Source organism: Sceloporus undulatus, chromosome 3, assembly GCF_019175285.1.
Source record: "Sceloporus undulatus isolate JIND9_A2432 ecotype Alabama chromosome 3, SceUnd_v1.1, whole genome shotgun sequence".
Classification (NCBI taxonomy): Eukaryota; Metazoa; Chordata; class Lepidosauria; order Squamata; family Phrynosomatidae; genus Sceloporus; species Sceloporus undulatus.
The window spans coordinates 44,103,615-44,126,873 of record NC_056524.1 but is presented as its reverse complement, the minus strand read 5'-3'; the positions used below and the strand labels follow the sequence as shown (position 1 = coordinate 44,126,873).

At 40.9% G+C, this 23,259-nt stretch overlaps 3 protein-coding genes across 7 annotated transcripts in view; 1 reads left to right on the top strand and 2 right to left on the bottom strand.

Annotated features, from left to right (window-relative positions):
• The window catches only part of TBC1D23 (TBC1 domain family member 23), a 43,242-nt gene extending 26,787 nt beyond the window's left edge, over positions 1-16,455 (bottom strand). The window contains exons 1-8 of one of the 3 annotated variants that reach the window (XM_042458670.1): positions 16,348-16,455; positions 8,761-8,873; positions 7,994-8,099; positions 4,818-5,022; positions 4,166-4,289; positions 2,640-2,764; positions 2,483-2,529; positions 90-193 (exon numbers count right to left, since the gene is read on the bottom strand). In XM_042458670.1, the coding sequence (XP_042314604.1) occupies positions 90-193; positions 2,483-2,529; positions 2,640-2,764; positions 4,166-4,289; positions 4,818-5,022; positions 7,994-8,099; positions 8,761-8,873; positions 16,348-16,387 (864 nt within the window). In that variant the 5' untranslated portion in view covers positions 16,388-16,455. Of the gene's footprint in view, positions 1-89; positions 194-2,482; positions 2,530-2,639; positions 2,765-4,165; positions 4,290-4,817; positions 5,023-7,993; positions 8,100-8,760; positions 8,874-16,340 lie in introns of all 3 variants that reach the window. The other 2 variants (XM_042458669.1, XM_042458671.1) reach the window with 2 other exon arrangements.
• Positions 16,456-17,219: 764 nt separating this feature from the next.
• The window catches only part of CMSS1 (cms1 ribosomal small subunit homolog), a 257,043-nt gene continuing 251,003 nt past the window's right edge, over positions 17,220-23,259 (top strand). The window contains exon 1 of the mRNA XM_042456828.1: positions 17,220-17,381. Within this exon, the coding sequence (XP_042312762.1) occupies positions 17,318-17,381 (64 nt within the window). The 5' untranslated portion in view covers positions 17,220-17,317. The remainder of the gene's footprint in view (positions 17,382-23,259) is intronic.
• The window catches only part of FILIP1L (filamin A interacting protein 1 like), a 231,808-nt gene continuing 228,654 nt past the window's right edge, over positions 20,106-23,259 (bottom strand). For 2 of the 3 annotated variants that reach the window (XM_042456822.1, XM_042456823.1), the window contains one exon: positions 20,106-22,185. In XM_042456822.1, coding sequence (XP_042312756.1) covers positions 22,012-22,185 — 174 coding nt within the window. In that variant the 3' untranslated portion in view covers positions 20,106-22,011. The remainder of the gene's footprint in view (positions 22,186-23,259) is intronic. The other variant, XM_042456821.1, reaches the window with a different exon arrangement.

Genomic DNA, 23,259 nt, shown 5'->3' with positions numbered 1-23,259 from the left:
CTTACTCCTTTTAAATAGCCTGTAAAAGCCCTTCCTTAGCTTTGGTATGATAAGAAAGCACAGAATACATTCAGGTAATTGATTATTACCTTTCTGAAAGAAGCTGGAGTTTTGCTACAGTAATAATGGGCCAAAGAGAAAAGGTCTTCTATATCTTCAACTTCCAAACTGGAAGGGGATTTTTCTAGAGATTCTGAAACATAAAACAGTTAGGCTTGATGCATAAGCAAAATGTTGCAAATGATCTTTACGAATATATAAAATGTATATGCTACATATGGAGCTTGTCTTCCATTCAGCAATATAACAGTAACTCATATCATATGATCCAAAAAATTTTGTTCCATTACTTATGTTGCAATCGAGATTTACCACTAACAGCAGGTTTAGGGGTGAGGAGGAGGGAAAGACTCGCTGAAACATAACATTAATACAGTAGCACATTGCAAATGGCTGAATAAATATGACAGTCATTTTCCCTTAGCGAATATTAGAGGAAACATTCAAGATTTGTGCCCTAGTCACCATAGTAACTTGGTCAATATCTCTGTATTTGGGATAGGTGATTCAGATTTCCACCTGAAGCTGCCTCTTGGGTAGAATCACCCATTCTTTTCTTTATCTTGGGCACAGTGCCCATTAATGAAGACAGGAAGAGGTGAGGGGGGAAAAGATGGATAACAAAGCCTGTATCAAGGTGGACAGGGGGACTGTTGATTTGCTCTCTATGTAATGAATGGAATGCTACAGTCAGCATATTCATGATAATTCTCTAGCGTTTGTTACAGTATATCTTCAAACTTTCTAACAGCTTAAGCTCCTCCTTACTGCATCATTGGTCCAACTGAAAAAGGTTGTGAACAAACCTGTAGGTTAAGAACTCATGGAATTATGAGCAGTAATAGGATAGAAAATACTCTTATGAAACTCAAACATCAAAAATTTGAGGAAACCAAAAAAGAATAAGACCAGAATCAAAGCAACAAAATTATATATACTTCTTTAGCCTTTCCATGCAAGAATGATTTAGTGTAGCGGTAGGCAAACAGCATGGGTTTCAGAGTAATTTTCAGTATCTCCCCTTTCTATGCATAATTGCCACTTGCTATTTGATGTTCTTTTGTTGTCTGTTTTATTGAATCATTTCCTGTATTGCTATGTATTTTATATGTATTATCCTACTAGAAAGGCCCCTTCCCCTCCACCTTTCCTTTCTCCTTTTGTGTCGTGTCTTTTTAGATTGTAAGCCTGAGGGCAGGGAACCGTCCAATTAAAAAGATTGTATGTACAGCGCTGTGTAAATTTACAGCGCTTTATAAATAAAGGTTAATAATAATAATAATAATAATAATAAGTGGTTGCACTGCATGGCTGTCCTTCTCCATGACTAGAACTGATGTTCCAGTTACTTCCAGAAGAGACTGTTTTACTCTTTTGGTGGAGGCCTCAAAAATAATGTTTAGGCACAAAACCATGCTCCTTGAGGCATTCCTGGATAATTTTTCAAAATTCAGGGTTTGGAAAGCTCTGTAAGGGTCCAGAGGCCCAAGGGCCATACACAGTTTATGGGCCAGACAATTTCTACCCCTGTTTTATTGTTACCTGAATGAGCTTTTGACTCAGGTGCTCCCCCTTCTATTCTTCGGGCAGATTATAGAGGACATGTGAAGAATCTGCTTTAAAAATAGAGCACCCTGTCATATCTTAATTCCAGCTGGTTAGGAAAAGCCAGGTTCAGGCTATGGATTATGATTCTTGCTTGTTAAAGAGTGTTTAGAGTAATCTTAAACTGCATTTCCCTAATGCACCTGCCTGGACCCTGAGAGAGGCCCTTCTCTCAGTCTCGCCACTTTCATACGCATGGCTGGTGAAATACGAGATAGGATCCTTCTTGATGGCTCCTCCCAGGCTCTGGAACTCCCTTCCCAGGGATGCCAAAAAGGACTCCTCCTTATGTTAGTAGAGAAATACTTTTTTATTCTGACATCTTTTAGAACTGAATGTTTTTAAGGAAAGGGCTTTAGAGTGTGCTGTACTGCTTTTATTGAATTTTAAAAGAATTATTTTAAAATTGCTTTTTAACTTTCTTATATGTACGTTTTAAACTGTTTTAATATTGTGAATAGTTGAATTATATCTTAATGCTGATCTTTGTATATTTTTGCTGAAACTGTACTTGTAAATTAAAAATCACTCTGAGTCCCAGTTTTGGGGAAAAGTGAGATATAAACAAGGTCAAGAATAAATAAGGTCAATTATAATAATAGACACCTAAACAATGTTCCTTCAAGCTAGGATGCAGAATGGGAAACTGGTTAGTTTAAGAATGGCTTTGAAGGTTTGGATGTTTCTTCTTCTTTTTGTAGGAACTTAAGTGGGAGGACCTCAGCTCCCCTCTTGTTCGTGCTTACTGAACTTTAGTTAAACAATGTCTGCAGAACATTTTACAAAGCAGCAATAGCATTACAATGACAGGACTTACTCACAACATCTTCTTTACCCTCTGACTCTGGTGCTAAGATAAATTCTCTAGAAAGAGGCAAAAAAAGAGATACAAAGTAAGGTACCAAGTACAAAGTAGGAACCCCCCCCCCCACAAAGCCAACCAAGTTCTTTCTAGACATGAATGCTATACTCACTTTGCATTAACAAGAATGATTAGCATTAGAAAATAAATGAAAAATGGATCTGACAGTTGTAGGTATCCATCCCATATTGCCTGAGTGACTTCATTTGAACAGTGGATTGAAAACAGGCATCCAAGCTGGAAAGTTGAAATAAAAGAAAAATCAAGCAAGCTTTTGTCAACATGAGCATGTTGTTAGTAAACAAATTGTTTAAAAAAATATTCCAGTCCTAAATATATATGCTTGGAAGTAAGGCCCCATGATTTCAAAGGAATTTCCACATAAAACCTGATGACACACTAAGCCTGTAATTCTACAAATAAATACCTGAGAGGAGGCCCACTGAATTTATGTGCAACATTTAGTGGGACAATTAATCTTGGAACCTGTAGTTTCTTGAGGTACTTATATCAAGATTCTTAAACATAGAACTAGGATAAGTAAAATATTAAAAAAAACTGATACTTCAATGCAGTGTAGATTCACTTTAAATATGACTTATTTCAGCATAAACTTGCAAAGAATCATGTTAAACATTTCCTAAAATCTCAATTATCCTTGATGTTTCAGAGAACATTTTCTCTCAAAACTCAAGTGCATTTTAGAAATTCACTCAAATATTCTGAATTTCCATAAACTAGAAAAACTTTGGATGCTAGCAATTATCTGAAAGCTAGAACAACAATGATGCCAAAAGTTTAGAAATAAACCAGAAGCATTGGACCTATTTTCTGATGCAGAGTATCAAAACAGTCTAACATTTTCAAGTAAAACTTTAATTACTTCTGCATTTACTGAGTAGTAGACATTTAGTTCTATAGGATTAAATACTGAGTATTGCAGATGTTCTACCACAAACAGAAACATTTGGCATACACACCAAAAACATACAAAAATACCAAAGTAAACCCATAGAATTTCTGAAGGAACTTACTGAGACAAAACAATTCCTGCTCAGAATATGGTGAGAAAATCTTACTGTTTCTAGGGAAAAATCTGGCATCTTTCTCTGTCTTTTAAAAAACTTTTCATGCTTTAATTTTTTCCTTTTATAAATGGCTTAGAATTTGAAACATTGCAGCTGAATCAAAGGCAAAGTGAGAATACAAAAAGTTTTGCAGTTCTATGAGTATATCTACCTCAGCCTTATTTAATCTGATGCTTTCCACCTGTGTAGGACTACAACTCCCATCTTTCCCAGCCTACATGACAAGCAATGAGGGCAGTTTCTTCTCAGTGTTTCCATCAACAGGCTAACACATCTGAACTAAAAAAAGTTCCTCAAAACTAGTTTTCAAGGGACTTTAGGAGAAACAATGACATTTAACCTAGCAACATTAGAGCATGGCATCAGATCTCTCATTTATTCATAAGACATTCTTTGAGCACAGGATTCATTTAGCAAATACCAAGTGCACAAAAAAGCCCCATTACTATTATGCATACTTTTGTTAAGCTCTACTACTCCGCAGTTGATACTTTTAAAATTGACATCAAAGATTACTTTTCATTATGTTTCCCTACTTTCACTTTATTACCCAGTTGAGTGCATATGAGTCTGGTGTCATCTTTTTGGTGTCTAGAAAAGAGCAGAGTTCTGGCTCATGGTACTGGAGGAGCAGCCGAAAAAGATGAAATGGTCTCCCTTTCTGGAAACAGTCCCTTTAAAACAGAGCAGTGAGAGAGGAGACATGAGAAAAGACACAATGGTGATAATGATAAACAACTGAAAGGGCAAGTATGTAGGGTGCTTAAACTGCACTCATATACAGTGGGCCCTTGTTATCCGCTGGGGTTTGGTTCCAGGATGCCCCACAGATAACAAAATCCATGGATGCTCAAGTCCCATAATGGCATAGCAAAATGGTGTCCCTTATATAAAATGGAAAAACAAAGTTTGCTATGTGGAATTTATCATTTTTTAAAAAATGTTTTCAATCCATGGATGCTTGAATCTGTAGATAAAAAAATCTATGGATAAGGAGGGCTTATTGTACATCTGTCATTAAACAAATGACAGATATTTTGCAGTTTTGTACTGCATGATCATAAGAAGAGACAGCCACGGATACAACAGAATATGTCTTTCTTCAGAAAGTGTCAGAGAGCCGTTTCTTGAAAACATGGAGGGTGAAGGGACAGATATCAATTTATACCACCTACAGTACACCTGAAGATTTTTCTCTTTACCTAGGAATGTATTTATTCATGATAGCATAGAAGCAGTTGTACAAGTCACTTCGCGGAAGCCGAAGATTCACCAATGGCTTGAGTAGATATGTCCAACTAAGGTTAGAACTGTATTTGACATTACGAGATTTACAGTAAAAAGTAATCACAGAGTCTATATCCAAAAGTAATACTGACTTCTCCTCTTCTGGCAAAGACAGCTGATCTGAAAGAAGACAAATATTATGATTGTGATAGAAACATGGCATTACGTTGAATGATGCTACCTATTAGATTGAGTTTACCTGAACAAGAGAGAGAAGGCACTGTATCATGCATCTATAATAGTACTATGCCTATGCCAACATAATTTAATGCCCCAGGTCCAACTGCCACTTTCTTTGTTCTTTCCCTATGCCACTAATTTTCCCTTCTACTTTTTTTCTCCAAGTTTAAGGAGTACATTTACAGTACATTTTCAGGGGTGTGGGGTTCTTCAGGAGCCAGAAGGGGCTAAGGGGCTCCAGGGTACACATGGAAATTCATGCATAATTATTGTATTCAGATCCTGGTCCAATGTTATGGAAAGCCACTGAGCAGCTCTATAAGTGTTGCACTATAACTTAATGGACATACTGCTTTTGCACATACTGTACTGCTTTTCCCAGGTGCTCATCTATTGTCCCTGAAACTCACTCCACAGATGGACAGCCTACAGCAAACTGCACAGCTGTAAATATGAACAGGACTTTCAGGGCCACACATCCCTGCGTCGTTTAGCATAGACATGTTTTACAGCTATCTTGAATGAGTGGCCACAAAGATCTTTCATCCATTCCATCCTCCCTCAAAATCCCAGAGGCACATAAAAACAAGTAACTAATATATATTGTATTAGCAATATATAAAAATATTGAGACCCAGCTTGGTATAGTGGTTTGACTGTTGGACTAAGACACTGGGACACCAGAGTTCAAATTCCTGCTTGGCCATGCAAAACAAATGGGGCAAGTCACACTGTCTCAGACTTAGAGGAAGACATGGGCAAACCACCACTGCCAAGAAAACCCTGTGATAAGTTCACTTTAGAGTCGCCATAAGTCAGAAATTACACTGGTGAAGACAACACCAAAATATATTATCTTATCTTGTAATGGATGAATTTATTTATTTATTTATTTATTTATAGAATTCTTTGGTTTTAAAAAATGTTCTCAAAGCAATGTTACAAATACTAAAAACAACTGAAAGAATAAAACAACAATAGTAAGACTATAAAGCAGATATAGAACCACAACAAAAGCTAACTACTATCTTTGACCTCTAAAGAAGCTTGAGGTCCTGTAATATAGCCCTTTGGTTTATGCCCAGGTTTTGCAGGTTATTACTGCCTCCATGTTTACTCCTTCCATGTTTATGAGAGGCTGTAAGTATAGTGGGACCTTGGTATCCGCAGGGGATCTGTTCCGGTCCTCCCCATGGCGACTCACTTCCACTCTAGACACCTTTAAAAAGGCGCTGAAAACCCATCTCTTCCAGAAAGCATACCCCTCTGACCCTTTATAAGGGAAATCACCCCAAATATATATCTACCTCAGGACGTTTTTTAAATTGTATTTGTAAATCATGTGGGTTTTTTTAGATATGTTATTTTATGAACTGACTTTAATGATTGTAATTATGATGTATTATTGATTTGATACTGGCTGTACTCTCACCTTGATCCGTGGGGAGAGGCGGGGAAATATAATTTTATTATTATTATTATTATTATTATTATTATTATTATTATTATTACCAAAATCCATGGATGCTCAAGTTCCATTGTCTCTAATGGCTGCACTGTCATTATTGGGCCGGGCCAAGCCTGCCAAGGATCATGTAGGGTATATCCAGGGAAGAGGTGAGGCACAGCTCGGAACTGATCTGGGCCATGTGAGGAGGGCTGCCGCACCCACCGCCACACTTCTGGGGCAAATGAGCTGCAGTAGAAAATGGCCCAGATAGCCAGGCCATGCTGCCCCCAACCCCAAGCCTACCCAGATGGAGGATGAGGAGAAGGAGGAGGACAGGCCAAGCCCTTTGGTGACCAAGCAGCCCAGCTCATCTCACCGCAGGCAGGCAGGCAGGAGAAGAGAAGACGGCCCAAGGAGGCCGAGAGAGGAATGGAATGATGGGGGTGGGGTTCTTTCCAAGGTGCCGTGCTCCCGCTCTCTTCTGGCTGCTGAAAGGTTCTTTGGGAGTCCCTAATGGTGGCATGGCCTCATGCACATGCCGCCACTGGGGACAACCAGGGGCTTTCCATTTGCTGATGCTAAAATCTGTGGATCACAGGTCCGCATATATAGAGGGCCCACTGCAGTGATTTCTTGCATCTGTAATAGGACTCTCCTAAAAACAAATTTAAGCTGAGGTCTGGTTTGATAAGGTGGTCCTATGATTTGAAGTGCAAATTTTCCCCTCCCTCGATTTTTTTAAGGGTCACCTAGTGCAAATGTGATATTTCACTGATGAGCAATAGGTCCAAAAATTTAAATTAAAAAGAGAAGTAGACAAGAGAAGGGGACATGTTGTTTCAATATGTCTCAGGATTAAAATGAAACCCATGCAAGGGTTGGATAAAATGTTCCAGCTGCTTCTGGAAAATGTCAGAAAATGGCCCAGGGTAACAGAAATCTTATTTGGATATTTTTAAAAACCATTATAACTACAAGAAATACCACAATGTCACAATACTTATGCCCTATTTGGAGTAATCATGTGTAGTGAATACTGGCCCAAAACAGACTGGTCAAATAAAGAGGCTTTACATAATGCACACCCCCAAAGCAGACAGAAGCCTAATGGAGGCCTTGCTGCTGTGGTGTGGCTTTATGATGTCCCTTCAGCACTGCATCATGTAGATGCAGCGCTGGAGTTGCACCATGATGCCGCACATCATCTGGAGTGGCACATGGCATCATGATGCCCAGTGGGTGGAGTAAGGGTGTTCAGCGTCAGGATGCTGCATCCAGACTTCGTTCACAAGCCGTCTGTACAGGGCCCATGTCTTAATGGGGATGTATCTCAACCAAAATAGCATAGCGTGGGAGACTCCATTAGTAGATCACAGGGAACTGATTTTTATGTTGGAGAAAGTCTTCAGTTCAGGACAAGAAGGCAATTGTTAGAGAGAATAAGTGTTTCTTCAGACTTACCAACTAGTTCTTGACAGTCTTTGTGAATCAGTGTCTGTTCTGGGAGATCTAAGCAACCATCCCAGGAAGCCAAACTGTCTCCTTTCCCTACTACATTCAGTGCAATCTAAAAACAAAGACAGGAGGAGGTTATAATTTCACTTGGTCCTCTTCACTGTATCCAATATGTGCTTCTTAAATCTGAATATTTCAAAAAAAGTATTTCACATATAAAAAGTATTTCCCATATTAACACTGGAAGATATGATAACTTTCTCTTTAAAATACAACATATGTTTTTTCTAATAATGTCTTAAAAATAAATAATATTGCGCTACCACTGTAAAAGTAGGAACAATCCATTTTACTTACTCTTCCTTTCTCTAGTTCTGTCGACTTCATTCATGAAGTTAACAGCCACCTCTGAGTTTATGGGCATACAGATAAACATAACAGTGATCTGATATCCTTATTAGAGGAAAGTCACTTTGCACTGTGTGTGTGCGTGCGTCTGTGAACAAAGAAGTGCTGGGGGAAGGAGACTTTTAGTCTACTTTCTACCTATCATTTCCTTGCTTCAAAATAAATCTTTTTGCTTTTCCTTCTGCACAATTTCTCCCTGCATAATATTTCTCTAGTTGAGCTGTTAACCAACTGCAGTTCTAAGTATAATTTAAAGGCGCTTATAAAAGGAAAATTTAAGAGGATAAGGCAGCTCTTATGTGTTCCTGCATCTTTTGAAATAAACATACAAATGATCACCTTCCAATAAAATGTGATATCCTTACCTTCCAGACCTTGGCTCTAAGGTCATCTGGTATTGCTCTCCCTTGGATTATGTTTCTAACTGTTTCAAGATCGCAACCACCTTCTTCTAGAGCTTCTGCAAGATCATTTTCCCTGAAAAAAAAATAATATTATTTTTATTCATTATATTTATTGAATTTATATTCTGCTTTTCTCATGCAATGGGACTCAAGGGTAAGTAAATTTAGAACTCAGTAGCATTTCTGCTTCATACTACAGACATACTTAGATGTAAATAGAAGTATATATGAATAAGTTCAACTCATTTGAAGTAAAAATTTTCAAGTCACCTGAAAATAAGCACTACTGAACCCTGTGGGTTTTACTTTTGAAAAGTCATGCAAAAAAATGTGTTCTCATTCTTTTAATGATGTACACACAAAAATAAAATGCTGATTATGCTGTTAATTATATTTAAGAGTTGTCTTGTGAATCCAGTGTGTGCTGGAAAGTATGACAGAAATTAATTAAGCCATTTAAAATTTGTAACATGAATCTTATTGAACTATGGAAAGGTACAGCTTGCATTGCTTTTAGGTGCAATTTCTGAGGCAACACTCAAACTGACATGTAACAGCAAAGGATCAGAACAGACTGAAAGCCTGTCTAGTCTAGTATTTAGCTCTCTTACTGGCCTGGCCAATCGCACATTTGCGGGAAGCCTACAAGCAGGATATGAGATCAACAGAACTCTTCCAATGATGATCTCTGCAAATGAGATTCAGAAGTGTATTGCTTCTGATCTTGCAATACACAAGGCTAAAACTACCATAAGGCTAAGTGATATAGTTGCCTCTGGCAGCAGAACACTGAGGTTGGTATTTGTTATTCTGTAGCCCTATTCCTGTTAGGGTTTTTATTGTTCTCCAGCATCAGGACCACTGCCCCCACCCCTGCAAAATAACAAAAACAAAAACACAACAAATGTATAATTAAAACCCAGAAAGAGATGGGGTGATGGCAATTGTGTTTCTGCACAGTCACCACTGGAGCCAGCCTGGACTACTTGGCCATGGAAACCCATTGGGTGACCTTGGGCAAGTCACTCTATCTCAGCCCCAGAGGAAAGCAAGGGCAAACCCTCTATGATCAAAACTTGCCCCAAAAAACCCTAACAATATGTTTGCCCTAAAGTTGCTATAAATCTTGCGTTGAAATTACACAGCAACAATTTTAGAAAAGATTTAAAAGAAGAATTTGGATTGTATAAAGGTACCTGCACAAATAACAAATGAACAAAACACATTGTACTTGCTTTTAAGTGGCAAAAAATTACCAACAGTGAAGTTGATAAAAACAATTTAAGACCACTATTAATGCATAATGTAATACAAAAAAGTGGAGATAAGAGTTAGTGAAAGCGAGAGAGAATGGCTGGAATTAATAAAGGTAAGTTATATATGCATAACGTAGAGTTACACATTGGTGCCTGGTTCATATTCGTGATCTCTACATAGCCCCAAGTTTAGGGAAGGTATGGACTGTGAAACTGCTCCAGTCTTCACTTACTGGGCAGCAGCTGTGATGGGGGCATGGGTCTGCTCCTGGTTAATCAAAAAGCTGGTGACATTTCCACCCCCAACAGTAATCTCTGGTGGAAAGAGGAACTGTGATTAGGGACTCTGATTCAGACTTTTTGTACTGGAGATTGCTCACAGGGCAGGGTGAAAACATCACCCATCTACTTCCTGATAAACAGAGGAACAGACTATGGTTACTCACAGTGGCTGCTATCCAGTGAGGATGAGGTAGGGGCTGGGTGGGAGATCTCACATAGCTATGTAACTAAGGTGGATATGTATTTGTACCTGCCTTAGTGAATTTCAGCCAATATTCTTCAAACAGGGCATTGCAAGAATTTTAATATTACAATTATTGCTTGCTGCAAGCTTTTTCTACAAACATCTAGGCACGGGACATCTGTTCATAAAGTATTAATAACACCACACTGGATATACTGTAGTATAGTGGTGGCGAACCTATGGCACGAGTGCCAGAGGTGGCACTCAGAGCCCTCTCTGTGAGCACACATGCCATCACCTCAGTTCAGAGTTTGCCAGAGTTTGTTACTAGATAGTCAGAGGGACATGACCCTTTGCGATAAATAAGTGGCTTTTGGGTTGCAGTTTGGGCACTCAGTCTCTAAAACATTTACCATCACTGCTGTAGTAGTTACAGTGACACACAGTGACAAACTTAGTACCAGCATACTACAGTTAACAAAGAAGCTCCTTTTTTTACATAGTTGTTTTAAACTCCTTTTCCTCCTCACCTTCTGTCTAGCTGGAAGATTTTTTACTAGCATTAACACTTTGAAGGAGGGTTGGAGAACAGACTTTTGATGTTAAGTTGCTGCAGTGTGATTGAAGTAAATTAGGTAATAAAGCTGGCACTGAGAAAAAATGAGAAATATCAGACCTTGGACCTGAGTCAGATTCTCCAGGTGGCCTCACCTCCTTCTTCATAACACCATTGTTCAGCGGTATATCAGCTTTGGTAAAATATTGCCACACTTTAAAACACTGAAATTACTCCTAAGGCTCAGTTTATGACAGTAAAATAAAATATACAGATATTTTTATCCTTACTTTTTTACCCCATGCATTACTGGAATTCAGCATCCCAAGAACATTTCTCAAACTCAATTGGGCCTGGAGGTTCCCTTTGGTGTATACGACCCCATACAGACAGGCCAAAATAAAGCTGCTTCAGGTCACTTTGGAGGTATGCTGTTTAAATGATGCATGTGTCCTAAGAGCCCGGAAGCTGTGCCACAGCCATGATCTAGTCCTAAGGACTGGAGCGCAGGTTCCGGACTCTTAGGATGCATGAATCATTTAAACAGCATACCTTCAAAGTAACCCAAAGCAGCTTTATTTTGGCCTGTCTGTATGGGGCCGTACGATCGTAATTATAGTCTTTCACCTTCCTGCCATGCTTGCTTTGTATTTATAAATGTGTGTGCAAGTTCATTCATGTCAAGTTAAGAGTTCCTGAGGATCTGTGCTACTGACTAAATATGGGTACTACTTTTGAAACTAGGTTTTTGGTTGGAACCATAAACAAATGTGCTACATCTTGGCAGATACAATATTTGTTCATATCTCATGAAGCTTACAGTTATCCTAATGACAGTAGTTCAACAACTGTTTTATATGGTTTGGGGCATATTCATTATTGTTGTTGTTGTTGTTGTTGTGTGCACCTTCAAATTATTTTCTACTTATGGTGACCCTAAAGTGTCACTATCAAGGGATTTTCTTGGCAAAATTTGTTTAGAGGGGGTTTGTTTTTGCCTTCCTCTAAAGCTGATAAAATGTGACTTGCCCATGGTCACTCAGTGAGCTTTCATGGTCAAGTGGAGATTTGAATCATGGCCCCGAGTCACAGTTCAGTGCTCAAACCACTACACTACGTTGGCTCCCATATTAATTAGTTAATACTTTAAGATACTGTGATAATTTGAGTCATCTCTTGCAAAATCTTGACCCCTCCATGCATATTTCATGGCCACTTTAAACTTCTGCTTTTCTTCTGAGCAGCTGATTCAAGACAGTTAGAAGGGAACTACAGTACTACACTCTTCCATTTCACTACAGTATAGTCTGTGTTGGTCTCTGCTAGACCTCTGGGTATTAGTATGAGAATCTTTTACACGGGGGCACAATTTGAGCCATCTGGCTGTTGTTCTTCCATGATTTTGCCCTTGTGTTAACGAACAAAATATAGCGAACTTAATATAGTGTCCCAAATGGGAACTTTGAGGCTTTCCTCCTTGTTCACAATGTCATTCAGCCAGGACTTCTTTCAGTTTACCCCAGTTCCCCCATACCCATGTTTTGCCATTCTTCTACAGTAATTAATCAGCATGGATGATCAGTCCTCATTGCACTAGGTGGGGGGATATCTCTCCCAAGTATGGTTTGTACTTCTGGAACACAAAAATGTTCGTATTTCTAAAACACCTAAGAACTTCCAAGGAGCTGCGTCTAAGAGGTAGTCATGGTAGGACAAATGTCTCAGGATCTGGTATTTTATTTTAGCAATATTATGCCTCTGCATAGTTTACTGTCTCTTTCTTTGTGCCATGGACATGTGCTAGAAAAACTGGAGAAGATGCTGAAATCTAAGTTTCTGTAGTGATGTTTTTTATTTAGGCTCTTCTGCCTAATGTTTCCTGGTGAGCCACACTTTATCATGTCTCAGTATTCCTCCGAAGCACTTTTCAAACAAATACCGTCTTACATTTGTTAACTAGCAACATGCAGTTAATAAGAACTCTTTTTCTGTAACTATGGCCCCATACAGACAGGCCAAAATAAAGCTGCTTCAGGTCACTTTGGAGGTATGCTGTTTAGTCCGGAAGCTGTGCCAAAGCTATGTTCCAGTCCTAAGGACTGGAGTGTGGCTTTGACGTGGCTTCTGGAATCTTAGGACACATGTATCATTTAAACAGCATACCTCCAAAGTGACCCGAAGCAGCTTTATTTTGGCCTGTCTGTATGGGGCCTCCATTTATTCAACACATAAAAGATGTTTAAAAATATTTGAGTCTACAACTCTGAAAAAATCTGTCTGAAATTTTAACTTCATGTTTACTGTATAAAACATGTAATAAATATGTTATGGCTAATGAAACTTGGTGAATTTATCAGGAAGATGCAAAAGGACTATAAAGCTTGGAGTTTGTCCTCCCTGGAACGTCTATTTCAACTGCCACAGACTTCCAACATTGCACTGCCCTTTGGAACCTTACAACAGCCTTTGCTTACATTATAATTATCTCCAAACTCATTTGCTCATCAGCATAACTCAAAGAGTCTTGGAGATTTACTTAAGCTCTTACTCAACATAAAAATTTTAATACACAGCACAAGAAATTTGCAACTTGAGAATACAATGTCATGTTTAAATTCAGAAACATAACCGTGTTAGGTCCTGTACAGACCGGCCTAAAAGGCTGGCCTGGGGGCGGAGTCGAAGTGTCACATCCAGATGACGCAAGCCCCGACTCCACCGAGGCGCCATGATGCTGCGCACCGCTCAACGCAGAGCACAGAGTCATGTTGCTACTCAGGCACTGCACCCATATGATGCAGCACCAAAGGAGCACCATATAGCTGTGTTGCCACAGCTATGGCCCTTTCAAGAGCCAAAAATGAGCCCTCAAAAGATCGGATTGGGGCTGGGACATGCGGTTGACACGGCCTCGATCTTAGGAAAAGGGCAGCATTGCACCGTCCCTTTGGTGTAGACTGTGGAGCACCTTAGTCTGGAAAATCAGGAGAGCCACTGTGGCCTAGTGCTGGACTAGGACTCTGGAGACCAGGGTCTGTTTCCCCGCTCAGTCATGAAACTCACTGGGTGACCCTGGGTGAGTCACGCTCTCTCAGTCTCAGGGGAAGGCAATGGTAAGCCTTCTTTGAAGAAACTTGACAAGAAAACTCCATGATAGGATCACCTTAGGCTTGTTATAAATTAGAAATGACTTGAAGACACAACAACAACAAACTTTCATGAGGACCCTGGCCTTGGAGGGAATTCTTTGGAGGCTGAACTCACTGGGCAACCAGTTGTTCCTTTCTCTGGCCCCTCATTCTGGAGCAACAATGAACTTAGACCTGGAAGAATGGGCAGCTCTAAATAATTTGTGGGTCTTTCCCTTGGGGTTACAAATAGACCTCCCTCCAAAGGGGGATAAGACTAATCTATATTTGGTTTGTTGTTGTTGTTATTGTTGTGTGCCTTCAACTCATTTCTGACTTATGGCAACTCTAAGGCATATTTATCATGGGGTTTTCTTGGCAAGTTTCTTCAGGGGAGGTTTGCCATTGCCTTCCCCTGAGGCTGAGAGAGTGTGACTCGCATAAGGCCACCCAGTGGGTTTCATGGCCTAGCCAGGAATCAAATCCTGGTCTCCAGAATCTAGTCCAATGCTGAAACCACTAGGCCACACTGGCTCTAGGGTGGGAATCACCCAGCCTTCTAGATCTTGTTGGACCTTAAATCCCAAAAGCACTAGCCAGCATAACCAGTGGTAAGGGATGCTGGGAACTACAGTCCAAAATGTCTGGAGGACTATATGATCGTACTGCTGTCTTATTCCAGACAGGCTTATCTGACAAGGGAGGTCCTGTTCTATGGGAAAGAAAACACATTTCTCCACTCCCTTCTGCTTTTATGACTAGATCATGTGTTGTGTTGCAGGCCTTTCTGACTTGGAACGACCCAAATACGAACTTATCAATGGCTTTTCTTAACAAGAATGGACCGAGGGAAGTTTCCCAATGCCTCCCTCTAATGCTGACAGTGTAACCAGTGGGGTCCCACAGGGCTCTGTCCTGGGCCCAGTGCTATTCAACATCTTTATCAATGACCTGGATGACAGAATTGGGAGCAATACTTATCAAATTTGCAGATGACACCAAATTAGGGGGAATAGCTAATACCCCAGAGGACAGGATCAAGATTCAAAATGACCTGAATAGACTAGAAAGCTGGGCCAAAGCTAACAAAATGAAATTCAACACGGAGAAATGTAAGGTACTGCACTTAGGGCTGAAAAATGAAATGCACAGATATAGGATGGGGGACACCTGGCTGAATGAGACTAAATGTGAAAGGGATCTGGGAATCCAAGTAGACCACAAGTTGAACATGAGTGAACAGTGCGATGCAGCAGCTAAAAAGGCTAATGCAATTCTAGGCTGCATCAATAAAAGTATAGTGTCTAGATCAAGAGAAGTAATATTGCCACTGTATTCTGCTTTAGTCAGGCCCCACCTAGAATATTGTGTCCAGTTCTGGGCAACTCAGTTTCAAAAGGATGTTGAGAAAGTGGAGCGTGTCCAAAGGAGGGCAACTAAAATGGTGAAGGGTCTGGAAACCATGCCCTATGAGGAGAGATTTAGGGAGCTGGGGATGTTTAGCCTGGAGAAAAGAAGATTAAGAGGTGATATGATCGCCCTGTTTAAATATTTGAAGGGATGTCATATTGAGGAGGGAGCAAGCTTGTTTTCTGCTGCTCCAGAGAACAGGAACCGGAACAATGGATGCAAACTCCAGGAAAAGAGATTCCACCTCAACATTAGGAGGAACTTCCTGAGAGTAAGAGCTGTTCGACAGTGGAACACACTCCTTCCTGGGAGTGTAGTGGAGTCTCCTTCCTTGGAGGTCTTTAAGCAGAGGCTGGATGGCCCTCTGTCCCTGGGGATGCTTCGAGGGAGAGTTCCTGCATGGCAGAAGGGGGTTGGACTGGAGGGCCCTTCTTGGGGTCTCTTCCAACTCTACGACTCAATGCTTTGTTCAGAAGAGGCTCCCCATTGCCTTCCCCTGAGCAGGAGGCTGAGAGAGTGTGACTTGAGCCAAGGTCACCCATTGGGTCCCCTTCTTCGAGCCCTGGCTCTTCTTACACTGGAGTCACTTGAAGGCTCCCGACCGAAGGCAGTGGGCTTCAGCCGGGGGCCCAGGGAAGGCGGGAGCCCCTGCCGCCCAGGGCCCTCCTTCCCTGCTCCTTCCCTCCTGGAGCCTCTGCCTAACCGACAGCCTAGTTCCAACTCACCAGCTGCAGCTGCTCGGCGGAGACGCCGCCTCCTCCCCCTCCGCCATCGCTGTTGACGTGCCCCTCCACCGCGCCGTAAAGTGCGACCCCCAGCTGCCAATACATCCCGTCGCAAAGCCGCACACCGCGCCTGCCGTAAAGCAGCGCAACCTCCGCACAGACGCTTCCGCGTAGAGCTATACCGTTAGAGTCACGCAGTCCTCTCACTTCCGGGTGCGCTTCGGAGTTTTGTTCTTCCCTCCAGGTTCCCTCTGAGGAGGACTGTGGCTTCCCAAACACTGGGCCCTTTCCGTGTGAAGCAGAGGGAGAGAGATCTTGTGGCGCCTTTGAGAGGAGCCGAAAGAACGCAGTGGCAGCAGGAGCTTCCCTATGCATCTGAGCAATATTTTGGAAGTTATCTAACTGCACCTGAGGAAGTAGCTCCTGCTGCCAACTTCTTCACTGCTTTCACTGCCCTGGCTCAGTGCTAGGGAATCCTGGGGATTGTGGTTTATTGTGGCACCAGAGCCCTCTGACACAGAAAGCTAAATGGCTCACAAACTACACTTCCCAGAATCCCCCAGCATTGAGCCCAGGCCTCAGACTGGATGATTATTTCTGCAGAGCTGGATTTGGGACGGACGCGTTCCAGTTCAAACTTCCCTGAATGTTCCCAGTTTAGATGTACAGTCTGTGTCTGTGTGTATATATATATATATATATACACACACACACACATATATACTTTTAAATTGGCAGTTAAAGCGATGTCAAACTGGGCTATTCCTCCAGTGTGAACACAGCCCTGAGGACTAAGAAGGGCCTGAGTGCCGTGGCTCCTCCTCCCAGCCAGGCAAGGCCTCCCCCCCTCTCTCTCTGTCTCTCTCTCTCTTTCTGGGCGGGCTTTCCAATTTAGAGGGAAGCCTGTGCCTGGAGGCCGAGGCGGCGTGGCCCGAGCCCCTTCTTCCCAGCCCCAGGAGCAGGAGCAGCAGGAGCCCATGGGGGACACTCTGGAGGAGCCCTGGTGGGAGCCCCTTCCAGGGGGAGGCAGGAGCAGCCCAGGTAGACCTTTCCCCTCCTGCTTTTCTTGCTGGAAATTAGGTCCAAAACACACTGCAGGGTGGAATAATGATGATCCCTGGCTGAGTGCTAGGGATTCCTGGGAACTGTAGTTTGGTGTGGAACCAGAGCTCTCTCTCTCTCTCTCTCTCTCTCTCTCTCTCTCACACACACACACACAAAACTACAGGCCCCAGAATCCCCCAGCACTGAGCCCAGGCAGTTAAAGTGGTCTCAAACTAGACTAGATCACCTCTGCAGTGTGTTTTGGAGCAGATAAGACTAAATGTCTCACAGAACTACCATTCCCAGGATTCCCTAGCACTGAGCTAGGACAGTTAAAGTGGTATCAAATTGGATCATCTCTGCAGTGTGGTTTGGACCACAGAAGGTTGAATGTCTCACAAAACTACAATTCCCAGGATTCCCTAGCACTCAGCCAGGGCAGATAAATCAGTCCCAAACTGGATCATTTCTGCAGTGCGTTTTGGACCTTAGAAAACAAACACACAAATTCCGCTCAATTAGACTGTCCTCTAGTTTTCTTCCTTGCTTCACGCTCCTCTGTAGCAGAATACACTGTATTTTACATTTTTCTTTGGCTGCATCCACACTGCAGAAATAGTCCAGTTTGACGCCCATTGAACAGCCCTAGCTCATGATATAGAGTTCTGGGAACTGTGGTTTTGTAAGACATTTAGCCTTCTCTATCAGAACTGTGGTTTGTTGTGGCATAGCACTTCTCCATGTGCATTGAAGTGATGCTGAACTGGATTATGTCTGCAGTGTGGATGCAGTCTTTTTCTTTTTGCTTGATACCCAATCGGGTCATTTATGTACCGATGCTTGTTTGACATGGTTGATTTTTAAATTTTATTGATCCTCTGCGTCTCTCTTCCTTCATCTTTAGCAAGGCAAAGCCCTGAAACTTTACAGTACCTTCAAAACTTCATGCAAATTTTAGTTCATTGATACCAGGTTGACCAAGTGTCCTAACCCTAAAAGAAGGACCATGCACCGCAAAATGTTGGACCTTCAAGAAAAAATGGAGGACACTGCAACATATAAAAGTGCAAAACACTAATATACATTCATGTCATTACAATATAAAAGCTCAAAACACACATAGAAATGTAAATGAATGCATCTTGGTCGTGCTCAAAATGGAGGACATTTTGACATTTGCTCCTGGACAAAAGGTTGAAATGGAGGACATGTCCTGGAAAATGAGGACATCTGGCCACCCTGATTTAAATAGGCTTCTTGGTTTGTCAGTTTGAGTGGCCAGTCATTAACATGGCAGGACATGTGTGTAACATTTACTCAATGAATGTTTTTATTTACTCTCTTCATTGTATCTGTTTCATTCCTTATTCACACACAGAAAGGCTCAGTATGTGGAAGCATGACCATTTCAGGTTAACAACAAACCAGTGTTCCCACTATATGGAGAGAAAGGGCCTTAAATGATTATTATTTTCTCAAATAATCTTTGAAATTGTAGCTTGGTGGTTGCACTAAGCTGTCTGCCTCTTTCACACAACAGACTTATAACACTTTGGTACCTTTTAACTATCATGCCTGTCTTCTATGTAGTCCTGGGGTTTGCAGTTTCATTATGTTGCCTTACAAGAGGCAGTCTTGGATGATGCTCATTTCTTAGACCAGTGGTACTCAAACTTTTTACCTTTGGGACCCCCCCCCTTCCATCTACATGTGGATGTTTAGGACTCCCCCCCCTCAACGTAGTATATGAATAAAATTTCGTTCACACATTCATGTACAGTTGGCCCTCTACATTTGTGGCTTTGACTTTTGCAGATTTGATTATTTGTGGTTTGATTAATGTGTTCTCTCTAGTAATCTCTAGGTCCTCCAGTGCAACACTGCCAGATGTTGACTATAGCGTTGTGCTAGAAAACCTAGAACTTCCTAGAGAAAACACTTCTCTAGGCATCTGTAGGTCCTCCAGCATGATTCTATGATCAAATTTTGGCAGATGTTGGCCATAGACTTGCAGTGGAGGACCTGGAGATTCCTTGCTGTGTGCCATCTTGTGAAGATTGCCTTCCTGTTACGGAATATTGCATTTCCACAAGAGTTAAACATCTAGTATTTATGTTTTGTTGCTGGGATAATTTAAGTTGCCCCTGCCACATGGATCAACAATACTGGTGTTTCAGATGCTTTAGTTACATATGTTTAATCATTGTGAAGAACAGAGAATGATACTACATGTGGCATATGTGATGGTGAATTGACACTATTATAACCCATTCTTGTATCACTATTTCTTGTGTCACTATTCATTTGTGTATCTGAGGGCCTGAACAGACAGGCCAAAATAAAGCTGCTTCAGGTCACTTTGGAGGTATACTGTTTAAATAATGCATGTGTCCTAAGAGGCCAGAAGCCACGCCAAAGCCATACTCCAGTCCTAAGGGCCGGAGCGCAGCTTAGGTGCAGCATCTGGCCTCTTATGATGCATGCGTCATTTAAACATCATACCTCCAAAGTGATCCGAAGTAGCTTTATTTTGGCCTGTCTGTTCAGGCCCTAAAAAGAGAGAGAGAGAGAGAGAGAGAGAGAGAGAGAGAGAGGAGCAATTAGGATGCTGAGTGATGTGTCATGAACACAAGTACATACTGGTATTTGACAAAATGTATTGAATTCCAGGAAATCACCTGCTCCTTGTTATTATTTTGAAATATTTTAAAGTGTCATTTATTGGCCTGTTAAAAAAATACCTTATTGACTTATTGAGAGTTATTGTGCTTCTCCCATCCAACATGGATTATTTTGTTTCAGAGGGGGGATTTCCCCCATTGCTTGTGGACTGAGTATTATGTTATTGTCCTTTAGGCATCCAACAACAGTTTGCTAGATGAATTCCCGGTTTGTGCTGGGGCAGATGGGCTCAAATATTCTGTGTGTTTGGTGAAGGATTTAGAATCATTGCACAACTCTGATAACACCCTGTCTAGATAGCAAAGGTTTCCAAGTTTAGCCTTCTAGTTTGCTTCAAGGAGAACATTTAAGTCTTCCCTGGAATGAAATAAAGAAGAGCAACAAGCAATGTACACTCCTCTCTTGGGCAATCAAGCTAATACCAAGAGCGTTTTGATGAATTGCAATGTTTTGCACACATTGGAAGAGGCATTCTGCATCTTGTCACTCCACTGTTTTGTTTATGCACATGTGTTTGGAAGGGAATCATATTGCATCTCATTCAGAAGCAGCCTCTGCCTTCTTCAAACTACCCATCTCTTCCTTGGTAGTTATGTACTTCTTCTGAGGACTTCACATGACATTTGATACCAAATAATGCTGTATCTTCCTGCGTGCTTCCTCTTATTTTTGCCACATGGCCCTCATTGGATTTAAACAATTCAATTCTCTTTAGATTTAAGAAACAAGTACACCTCCTCCCCTTTGGATAGCCCAATAGAAATGTGGTTCAATAATTTATATTACTAGTTATATAAATAGTAAAAGAATTTACTTTATAACGCAATACAGGAAATTGTTTGTGGCCTGTCTTTACAAACATGCGTACTGGTTTTAAAAGAATAAATTTCCAGTTTAAAAATATATTCTCTTTCAACATGTTGTGTCAGTCTCTTTGACACATAAAACACATGGCAATCATAAAAATATGCACCATATCAGTTCTTGAAAGTTGAAGTGCCTTTTCAAATATGCATTTTGGGGACAGTAATTCATTTCATCCTATACAGCCCGTTATGAAACATGTCTGTCATTTGGCACCAGTGATGCATGTAACCCCTCTTACTGGGTTGCCATGCATATTGACAGTCCCTCTAGCATTCCTCTGTATTTCTTCTGCAGCTCCATGGGCTGTCTTCTGTCATGAAAGAGTGTGCCAAAGTGCTCTGTTCTTCTAGAGCATTTTTGTAGCTGCCAATCTCTGTGGTCTTTTGTCTTCTGACTTTAAAGAGTGACTTTCCCTTTAAGGCTAGAGGAGAGATTGAATTGTGAATGTAGCTGACATAGTCCTGTACTAGGTGAATAGCATTTTAACGTCTGCCAGTCCCCGCTTTGAAAATCTGGGAAAAGCTTTCAAGATATCAGTGTGGAAGCATGAACAGATCAGATGGAGGGAGCAGGCAATTTTCAGGTCACTTGACAATAATTGCTGTTGTCCCTGGATGTCTCGTCTCTTTTTCCAACCACTTATTTGTGGTACTGTATTTTCCTTTCCTGTTATCAGAGCCAAAGTTTTAGCATCAGTTTAGCTTATCTGTTTCCTTGAAGTGTGAGCCGTTTTAAAAACAACAAACCATCTCCTGTGATTATGCCCACTGTTTTTTTGGGCATCATTCGACTGCTTTGGTGGACCTAACATTTGAATTAGCTACACACTTCCCAGTTACTTTTACAGCACAAATGCTATGTTTAACTTGAAGCAAATCAGGAATATGGACCAGGATTGATTGTGGATGATTGAAGCTTTATGTAAGGATGTCCTGATGCCTAATAATTCCAGTGTAAAAACTGATCCACCCCAAAAAGTGTGTTAATATTACCTTTTCCTTGCAGCAATCATGAGAAATAATTCTGTAGTGTATCTGCAGTACTCAAAATTAAGTCATTGTTTCATATCAGGTGGGTCTTATGTTTTGCCACTATTTTGAATGACAACACTGGGAACTCTTTTGGTTATATGTGATTTTACATCTTTGGTGTCTTGAAGTGATGCCTTGAGTTGTCCAGTAGATGGCTTCACAGGTACCACAGTTGGTTTAGGAGTCCGAGCAGGAATTGCTTGACGGAAGACATCAGCAATCTAGGATAAATTAAAATAAAATAAAGGGGAGAAACTGTTAAGGGTGACAGTTCGCACAGAGCATTATAACCTTACCATACAAATTGTTCTGAAACAGTTTGCAATTTCAAGTATATTTTCACTGTAAAAACAAAGACCAATGTTCACTGGTGTCGTTCTATTAGAGCATTAGAGGAAGCCTGTATGGATGGAGGAAATGCTAGGCAATTTTTTCTTGGACAATAAGATAGTGTGTATCTTTTTTTGTCTAATAAACAGATGAACAGATATGTATTGGGACTCTTATGCAGGTAGGAACAATAATAAAGATGTGAATAATTGAAACCTTTTCATTTGACCAGGAATTTGGATATGCAGGGGAGTCTTTTAATGGGGTTGTGTGTGCTTTACATTATTGTTATTGCCATGTTTTTAAGTGATTTTACTTCATTTTAAGGTACTGATTTTTAATATAATAGTTTGTTTTTAACTTTGTATGATTTAGGTCCCCCTCCCGCCCCCAGATGTACCTTGTTTTAATTTGTGTGTGAATAGCCTTGGATTCCATGCTGGAAGAAAGTCATAAAATAAAATAAACACTGGACTTTCTTATTCAGTAGCGAAATCTGTCTGCTCATGGATATACACAACTGGAAAATGCAACATAACTAGTGTACTGTTTTAAGTAACTGCATTAATGGACTAATAATTGGTTGGGTTTTTTTTTTTACCAAAACCCCCAAAAGGTAATTAGTGCTTGAGAACATGGAAGGATTTTGTCCACTTTTTGTCTCTAGATGGCACCAGAGTTCAGTGGTTTGTAAATATGAACCACATCATACTCTTTAAAAATCAATAGGCATTAATAAGATGCCAGCCACAGATGCTGGCGAAACGTCAGGAAGAAACTCTGCTAGAACATGGCCACATAGCCTGAAAAACCCACAAAAAAAGATGGATGCCGGCCATGAAAACCTTTGACTACACAACTTTGAAACTGTAAGAATTCAGCTGGAGAGGAATAAGAGTGTTGTTGCCAAATGTTTGAAGATACAGACAATTATGGAGATGTTACCCTGCAAATGCAAATGACCA